This window comes from Notothenia rossii (genome assembly GCF_949606895.1).
Source record: "Notothenia rossii genome assembly, chromosome: 7".
In the NCBI taxonomy this organism is placed as follows: domain Eukaryota; kingdom Metazoa; phylum Chordata; class Actinopteri; order Perciformes; family Nototheniidae; genus Notothenia; species Notothenia rossii.
In genome coordinates, this window is record NC_136905.1 from 78,418,010 (window position 1) to 78,427,294 (window position 9,285).

A 9,285-nucleotide genomic window follows, 5' to 3' on the forward strand; every position below is an offset into this window, starting at 1 on the left:
GTTTAATGAAAAAAAATGTATTTAACTTCATATTTGTTTGCTGTGTTTTTGAGGAGTAGCTCAGATCAGAACTTGTATTATCTATTAGAGCTGGAATAATTCAACACATGTCAGAAAAGTGTTGATTCATTAATGCTATGGAGAGTTATGACATTACAGCTTTTCAAATGTTAGCATTTTATTGATTGTAAGTCAGACCTTACAACAGACTATGAAAGGAAATTGTATATTATGTGAAATAAATAAGAATCATACATTGTAGACTTGTTATACCAACACAAGAATGACCAGGTTGACACAGCAGCTGAGTACTGTATTACATGTAAGCCGTTTAAAGGGGAAATTAGGAGGGATGAAAAGGTAATGTTCTTGTTCTTGCATAGTATGTCGAAGAAAGTTGTAAAAATAATTCATAGTGGTGTCAACATTTTTTATTAAAAAAGTCAGAGTAGGTCGAAAAAGGTCAAAGTAGAGTATGTCGAAAAGTTGTAAAAAAAAAAAGTCATATAGTTTGTCAACAAATTCATTGTATAGTGTGTCGAAGAAAGTTGTTAAAATTCGTAGTATAGTATGTCGAAAAATTTCAAAAAACGTTTGTTGACGTTTTTTTTTATAACCCTTTGGTGACATTTTACCTTCTATTATATGACTCTCGGACATTTTGTACTGTCTTTTTTTTCAACAGACTTTTGGGCAGTTTATTTTAGAAACTATGGACAACATATTAAGATTCTGATTGCACATGCATCCCAGTTACATGTAAAACTCATGAGTCGAAACATTCATGAAGGGAAAATATATTTAATTACAGGACAATTATGTAAGTTAACTACAAAACTATTTATAGTAATACAGTCAAATTAAGCTCATAAGAAATGCTTTTGACGGTGAGAAACACGAAAGGACACAGAAGTTTTAGACAGTGTGTTTGGACCGAGGCGTTACAGTGACTCTTCTTCATATCCAGGCCCAAATTCATTCACCCTCTTCAGCAGCGCTGCTTTCACGGCACTGATCTTCTCATCCAGCTCCGTCAGACTGCAGGCCTGAAGGACAAATGATAACAGCCTGATCAACATTTCAAATAATGGCCGACCTTTACATAAAGAGTGCAGTGAAAGGAAGCAAAACTACTGACCTGAGCAGGGGACGTCTTCGGTCTCTTGTGTAGGTGATTCTGAAAAAAGTAGAAATTCAGCTTTTTTTTAATTAGTACACATTCTAAACTAGATGAGCTTTTATGAGCATACAGAGGTCGTTATCCGTTTACTTTCTGTACAAAAGGACTGTAACAAAAATAAAAGAAATCATAGGCTGAGTATTTCTCAAATATGCACTTGACAAAATACAAGAGGTGAACTTGTAAGCAAAGAACAGCAGACACATTGTGTAAGGTCATCTTACAGTATCATGTAAGGTTGCTTTGTTTATTTAGAGACAGTGGGTGTTTCTCAATGTGGAGTACGCTTGCTTGGTAGCACATGTCTTCCGAGTCACTTGCTTCAGAAGCGAGGCAAGAATACTTCCTGGCATTCGGAAAACGGAGAGTGGAACAGGCGAGCAAGTGTGCAGGTGTGCTTCATATAAGAGGCCCCGCCTTACATTTTCCGCCACAGATTTGGGGAAATTGGTCCGTGCGCAAAGCATTGTGGGGATTTTAAGACCGCGGAGTCTACACATGTGCAGCCTCGAAATTTCTCGCTACGAAGTATGCCGGCCTCTGTAGAATTCCAAGTATGCTGGACATTGGAACAGTCCTTCGGCGGCACCCGATGACGTAGTTTGCTTGAAATAGTGGCTCTGGAGCAGCTTTACTCGACATTGAGAAACACCCAGTTAACAAAGGAAGCAATGTGTCTGTGACATCCCCCATTTAGCACCGCTCAGAAAATGTGTTTTGACTCCATATCTTTGGCTTGAACCTTGCGAGATTGCTCAGCTTTAAGTTGCTGCATAATTTGTTAAGGATCCTCCTTTACTGTTCAGTGTTAAGATGTTGTTCCTGTGGGCCAACTGTGTGCAGCTCTTCAGCAAACACCAAACTACAGCATTTTTAGAAATTGCCACCAAAAAAGTGGCACTCCGAATATAAAAGACCCCATCAGTTTATTCAAAGACACTCAACATCCTTTGCTCGGCTCACACAAACATGCAGTGAGTCAAAGCAGGCGGAGAGCAGCAGCATGCGGAGATCAGAGATACCATCTGAAGAGACGTGCAGCATCTAAAGCACACTCGCTCTGTAACTGAACTCGTGCCGGACTCTTTCAAGGCGGGAAATGAGAGTCTGTGACTTGAATATTGAACATGGTCCAATTAATTACTTTCGGACATATTGAGATGTGCGCTGTTAGCCTTGTTTAGCAAGATTTAACCAAGCCGGAAGCGTTTATCCCCTTGTTGTGGTTCCTCAGGGTGATAAGGTAAGTGCAGAGGTCAAACTGGTGGAGACGAAACAAAGACTCTGTGGTCAGCATCTCAAACTGGAGCACTTCATTTCAGATGTGAACCCCATTCAAACCAATTAAAAGAAACGTACCACTTTAGTATCATTTCCTTTATGGAAGAGCTGTTCTTCTGTACTGTTGAATTAGTAGCCTCCATGCACATCGGCTACCATTTAAATTGAGGGTTTGAATGTTTATCACACCACAATTAGCTAGCTAGCACAACCCACAGTGCTTAGACTGAGAGGAGCCTCAGAAAACAGCAGTCAGCAGCTCATTTTCAGTGAAGCATGGAAACCTGCTCAAATTAGCTAGCTAGCAAACGACTTAACCGCTATATAAGTAACATTTAACAACAAAATGCTTCATCCACACACTCTTGTCACAAAGTAGGAAAGCAAGACTATGTGAGGATCTAAACTGTATAACCAATAATTGAACGGCATCCCCAAAATCATCACAGTTCAAATGTCTTTAGCAAAGGAAGGGTAAACCTATGATTTTAAAGGACTTAGGCTGCAGCCACACGGAGACGAAACGGGTCGTATCCGCGACAGTTCTCTATCTTATAGACGGTTCGGCCACACAAGGCCAACAGGGACACGCAGATAACGATAACGGGTCCCAAGGTGGATAGATCTGCGGACGCAACGCACTGGGGGGTCAAACGGCTCCGTGTGTACGCCCTGCCTATACGATCATTTCCTGATAACGATGAAGCCATAGCCCCGCCTCTCCCCACCTCAGCTGCTCACTGCTGTAGCATGGTCAGGAGCTACTGTCAGTAGCTACTGACCATGCTATAGATGTTAGCGCAAAATCTACAGCTCCTCTAACACAACCATCAGCAACAAGTGGACATGGAGAACTACATGTTGCTAAATCCACCGCGGAGAATAAACAGAAGGGCAACCATGCTCGGGGGGTCTTCTTCGCTGCTTTTGATGTATTTTGTGGCCACTTACAGGCCCGGCATATGTACTACAGTGTCTCCAGGGGTCGAGCTGTCTCGTGTGGACGGAAGACTTTTTTGATATCGAATTCAGTTCGTTTTCGTTCTTTGTCTCTGTGTGGCTCCAGTCTTAAGCTGTTGGGAAAATACTGAATGTACTCTTCTAATATCAGAGTAGCACATGATAACAAATGCCCAACGTAGCAAGAGCGTCAGGACACACTGTTGTAGGCATATGATAGCTATGTGACAACGATTAACGATGATTCAGCCTCTATGGAGATAGACATATGACTGTCATGTTTATTGTTTACGCAGGCCTTAGCTAATCTGAACTAAACATTGAATACTGCTTTGAACCGGTATTCTGCATCTTGTGACAGTGTAACTCCCTCCCTTGTATTTAAAGAGCAACTTGCAGTTTTTTTTTTTCTACACTTATGCTTAAACTTGCTTGAAAATTACAATTAAAAAAAGTGAATGCAGGATTTGATAAGTTTTACGAGACATAAGGGCAGGAATTCAGAGGGAAAGGAGCAATTTTGAGCTCTGATATATGATAGCTAACTTTACAATGTTGTGATGTGACTGACGTTAGCTAACATGCTAACGCCGGTCACTCACCAAGACAGCTGCTCTGTTCTCCACTGGTTCTCCACACACCACAGCTCCGTTATTTTTTCTAATCCTTGGCTGCTCCTGGTCTCTTGGACGCCTAGCAGGCTCATAATTATAATCATATGCATTCAAATATATATTTTCAACCTCTTCTGTGTCAAAACTAGCATTGGGATCCATGTTTATTCATACGTTAGACCGGCCGCTCTCCCCCATGTTACGTCACACGCGGGAGGTCACGTGCGGAGGCTTTTTTATGCGGAAGTGAAAATGTTTTACTAAAACGACGCCAGATGTCACTGTAGTGTATATTTCTGTATATATTTTTGAAAATCTAGTGTATTCATCATTTTCCTACACATTTATTCACTGGTGTCTCTAACCTGGAAGTTGTTCTTTAAGGCATGTGAAGGACACTATTCGGGAACTATTTGTCCCACGCAGCTCTGTGTGTGATGAATAATTCCATTCTTGCAAGGATAATAGATACATGTATCCTGATATTGAAGATCAAGCCGGTGACGAGTGATATTTTCTTAACATAAGCATACACAGTAAATGTGCAAATTGAAGATTTAAAAATCGCACACTATTACAATAAAAGACATGTGTATAAACACTGACTTAATATGAAGTGGCTTTGATGTATCTATTTTAAAGGCAAAGACTCACCGTGGATTGAAAGTACTCCGGAGAGAGTCCCTCCAGTTCCAGGATCCGATCCTCCAGCTTCTTCAGCCTCTGGTACACACTCAGAGGAACAGGGCCCGCTGAGGAAGGAAAACACTTGTTGTTGAACATGATGAACACAACAGACGTGGGTATGGATTGTGACTGTTCAAAAGAAAAGTCATAATAAAAGATGTCTTTGTTAATAATGTGAATATCAGTTTAGAATCAGCTTGCTCAGACTAGAGAATTCATCATTGTTTTTGGTTGTTTACAATTAGTCCTGATGCAATACTTTAAAAAGCACTTCAGGAATGCACTACTACAAATGTTATTGTTCTGTTTTAAGTGTGTTGCATAATGGATTAAGCTACAGCTGCATTTCATTGTAAAATAACAATAAATTAACCTTGAATCCTTATTTTTCAGATTAATTCCACTTTGCATATAGACTATAACATTTCCTACACACTGTCATTTTAAATTGAAATTGAATTAGATTGAAGATCACCATGAACACACTATTTTTGTGCAAAATTGTTTCTGTAATTACATGTAAGCCTTTCAGACATGTTAAACGTAACATACAGTGAGACACTTTGTCACATGTCCGACCTGTGGGGAGTCTCAGGTGAGTCTCGATGTTCTGAAGTCGCTCTTCTATGGCTGCGTTTCCACAGTCTCTCGACATCGGGTCCCTCTGCGGATCGCCTGCCTCTCCCTGGCCCCCCCCACTGTGAGTCTGGGGCCCGTAAGTGTTCACCACCCGGGTAACTAGCCAGGCAAGAAGATCACAAACAAAAGCCATGATATTAAAACCAGGGACGAGCAAACGGGTCTGAGGACAAAGCATGCAGATCTATAAAGGGGTCATACTAAACCCCTTGACATTTGTTTTGACTCACAGTAGTTTATCGGTTGGTTCTTCAAATGGTTCAGCACTTCTTATTTAATGAATACTTTGAATATTCATTAAACCAAAACATATTTAAAAAAAACACAATTTCTTGTCATCTGTCAAGTCATTTTTTTTCTTCATTAATTTGAACGATTATGGACCTATGACTTACTTAAAAAGATAAGTGCAATTGAAAAGAATTAAGCTGTTAAGAAATGTCACATTGACATTTGTAGGAAATATTTATTGCCTTACCTTTCACGTGGCTTTTGAAACCTGGATAAGGAGTGAAAACTGCATCTGTCCTGGCACAGCTGTTTTCTACTGAGGAGACATTTTGATTAAAAATATATAATTGGAACGTAATGTCAAAATGTAATTAAAGTTCTTCGAAACATTTTATATAGATGGCTTAAATGCCAATTATTGCCATTAGTGTGTCCTGATTTCTATTACTGGTATCTCACGCAGGCTTTGAATTTAAAAAGCCCTCGGTCTCCTGTTTTTCTCGGCTAAGCTGGTTGTGTTTCGAGGCCGAGTGTGTTAGCTACTTCAGCCCCACTCTTTGTGCAGTTCAGCCTGACCTCTCGCCTGTGGAAATCAGCTCTCTCCCAAACATTGGCAATCTGTGTGCAGGCTCCCTCTCCACCCTGCCCCCAACCTCTTCCCCATTCTCACCCTGATTGCAGTCGATCACGTTGCAAAACTCGCGTACATTGTTTTCATTGATCTCCATCTGCTTGCGTTCCATAAATGCAGATATTCTTCGCTCAATCTAGGGTTTCAATGGAGACAGAGAACAAAGATAATGAGACACAGTGGATTGATGAGCTATTGATAGGTGTCAAGAAAGCAATGAGTTGGGGGGCAAACAGCCATTTGCATTACATGGAACGGGAAAATGTAGTAGAAAATATTTTCAGGTCGCCAAAAAAGTTGAATTGCTTGCCATCATCCCATGATGGAATATGAATACTGTTTGCTTGGCTACCAAAATAAATGCACAACAGAATGGGGGGCTCTTGTCCTTCATCCACATGCAATCTCAGAGTAATGAGCATCCACTTCATAATCCATCAAGGACCTGGCCCTCTCTCAAAGCCCTCCAGCAATGTGGTCTGTTCTACCCAACCACCGCACTAAAGGACCCCTCATTCTCTGCTTCCCTGCGGCACGTCATGTTCACATCCTTGGGAGCAATTATTTATCATTATTCATTTGGTTAACATAGAGTAAAGAGGCCTCTAAAACTGTCACTTCCAGAACAGCTGACAGATCTGCTGACGGAGACCAACCTCTGACTTCTTGGCTCGGATCTGAACCATGACGTCCTCCTCTGCCGTCTTGCTGTCTTCGTCGTCGGCGCCCTGAGGATAAAACTCAGACAGATCCGTCATCTGCTCTCTGAGTGACGACGAGGTGACGGCATCGTCTGTTGTGATGTCTCTTGTAGATGATGTATCGTCCCGAGCATCCACTAGCGTCTTTAAGCTTTCTGAAACAGCCTATTTAAAAAGGGGAAAAAATAATATAGCATTCATAGCACAAATAATAGTTTTTAAATGAAATAGGCCTTTACTAACAAGCATTAAAGGGTATAATAATGCAGATTAAAAATAGCCGATACAAATAATAATGTATAGGCATCAATTTAAAAGCATTTAATCAAACCCTTTGTGTTAATGTGAAGCCAATGTACCTGTAATTTAGTGATATGCTCCTGCAAACAGCTGTGCACGTGAGCATCTGGAGATGACGGGAGATCCGCAGCATCGATGTTGACTTCTATTCTCAGAGCAGCATCACTCAATTTGAGCTTGATTTAAAAATATAGATAGAAAGGGTTAGGCATTGCACAACACATTAAAGCAAATGGAATGCTTCAAATACTTCTACTTATCAGCCAGTGTGCATTAGTAAGTGTTTTCTGCCTTTCTCTGCTTTTATATTATTTTTGTATTGAGAATCTAGGTTAAATACTGTTAGTCAGATAATGCAAGCGATTTTGAATATTATTTTGGAGTCTGGGAATTATGATGGACATTTTCTGAGATGTTATAATGACCTATTTATCAAAGATAATTATCCAATTGGAGACTCCACTTTGATAATGCCACATGTAGTAGAGATATATTTGATCTACATGCTGAAGGTAGAGCAGGTGCAAGAATATGTGAACATAAATAATTGAAGTGCTAATACATATTGTGTCACATACTTATGTATATATAATACCTTGCTTTATATCTTGTTATTGTTCATTTGTAAATTCAAATGTATTTTCTACTTTCTTGTCTTTTAATTTGTATTGTACAATGCCATGTCTTTTTATGCTGCTGCAACACAAACATTTCCCAAATTGGGAACAATAAATGTCTATCTTATCTTATATTTATTTCCCCCCAAAGATTGTGTTCTTATTCTTGCTTTTCCAAGAGAATGGACGGGAATAGGAATCACGTAAGTGCTAAATAATTCAGACCACGTGATCCTGAATTACAGAGTTCACATGTTAAATACCGGTTTCAGGGAGAGCTAGAAAGAGAGAGGTGAGCGGGGTTAATGACAACAGAGTGAAGTGACATTAGGAGAGATTTGCTTAAATTGGTTAGGCGAGGTGGCTGGTATCTCACAAGTAAGATTGAATCCCAATAAACAATGTCATGTTAAATGCTTTATTTTCCTTTCATTCATTTTTTTCTTAACGGTATGTCTTTTCATTTGTATATGGATTGCCTCTGGATTTGTTTTTTACTATGTTCATATATTCATACATATGTACTGCTTTAAGTTTGCTTTTATTACATTTAAATGTATATCATTTACTTTACTAAGGAGCTACATGCATACATTTGCCTTAAAACTGTACAAAATTAAATGCAGGATGCTGCTTAAATTGGTGAGGCAGAAAAGCTGGTATAACCACGTCTGAAAGGAACGAGCTAGTAAATTGAAATTAAATAAATACCAACAAAAACAAGGGAAGGTTACGTTGTTGCTACTTTCTTTAGCACTGCTTGAATGTTGAGTAAAATGAATGAAGTGTGTCCTGCTAACTCGGGATGCTAAAAACATTAGCATGAAGCTAACATACAACTCGGACGGAGAAGAAACGTATCTCGGGGCTAAATATGGCTAAAACAATGTGAACCAACCTCTCTCCCGAAGTCTGAAAAGAGCTTCAGTATCGCACACATGCAGTCCCTGTAGCTGCTGGACATGTTGCTGGATTCACGAGGAGGAGGGTGATTTCCACTAAGCTTCATTGTGTCCGCCATTGCAGTTAAACAGCTGCAGAATACTGCCCGCTGATTGGCTTGTAACCAGACCACGTGATCAGCCTGCTCTCTTCAGAACCACTGCTGTGTTTGTGCAGAATAAAAATACTAGGCTACTATATCAAGAAAATGCATTATATTTAAATAGACCTCATTTGGCTATATTTGATGTGGGTAGTACGCTTTTAAAAGTCTTATATTTATATATGTCAGCTTCATACCGTTTTTTATTTATAAAAGTTTACATATAATTTAACTAAATATGTTTTAATTATATGTTTCCTCCAATTCAATTTGTGCAAGCCACATTTCCCCTGAGCATAAGAATAACAATGTAAAAGAGAGGTTGTGGTTGCAGATCATGTTTGTTTTTAAAGTCTTGTGAATCAACCAACCACAATTTGGAACAAAAAACTGAGTCAA

The 9,285-nt window shown here is 39.6% G+C and overlaps 1 protein-coding gene across 4 annotated transcripts; it reads right to left on the reverse strand.

Annotated features, from left to right (window-relative positions):
* Nucleotides 1-785: 785 nt before the first annotated feature.
* mbip (MAP3K12 binding inhibitory protein 1) lies at nt 786-8,937 on the reverse strand. 4 transcript variants are annotated; one of them, XM_079641240.1, is made up of 9 exons: nt 8,740-8,937; nt 7,284-7,400; nt 6,880-7,089; nt 6,263-6,359; nt 5,840-5,908; nt 5,302-5,469; nt 4,690-4,787; nt 1,139-1,177; nt 786-1,046 (listed from the first exon to the last, which is right to left on the reverse strand). In XM_079641240.1, exons 1-9 carry the CDS (start codon nt 8,860-8,862, stop codon nt 942-944), a joined length of 1,026 nt encoding a protein of 341 aa, XP_079497366.1. In that variant the 5' UTR covers nt 8,863-8,937; the 3' UTR covers nt 786-941. The 4 variants fall into 4 exon arrangements, with proteins under 4 accessions (XP_079497366.1, XP_079497367.1, XP_079497368.1 ...); XM_079641241.1 differs by having other exon boundaries at nt 5,840-5,905; nt 8,740-8,936; XM_079641242.1 differs by having other exon boundaries at nt 5,302-5,460; nt 8,740-8,935.
* Nucleotides 8,938-9,285: the final 348 nt, after the last annotated feature.

Excerpts from the sequence above, each read along its gene's own strand:
- mbip (XM_079641240.1), bottom strand. The coding sequence starts at position 8,862 with ATGGCGGACACAATGAAGCTTAGTGGAAATCACCCTCCTCCTCGTGAA. Across the intron at positions 6,360-6,879 it reads TCCGAGCCAAGAAGTCAGAG|ATTGAGCGAAGAATATCTGC; the intron begins GTTGGTCTCCGT and ends TTGAAACCCTAG. Across the intron at positions 5,909-6,262 it reads CGTGATCGACTGCAATCAGG|TAGAAAACAGCTGTGCCAGG; the intron begins GTGAGAATGGGG and ends ATGTCTCCTCAG.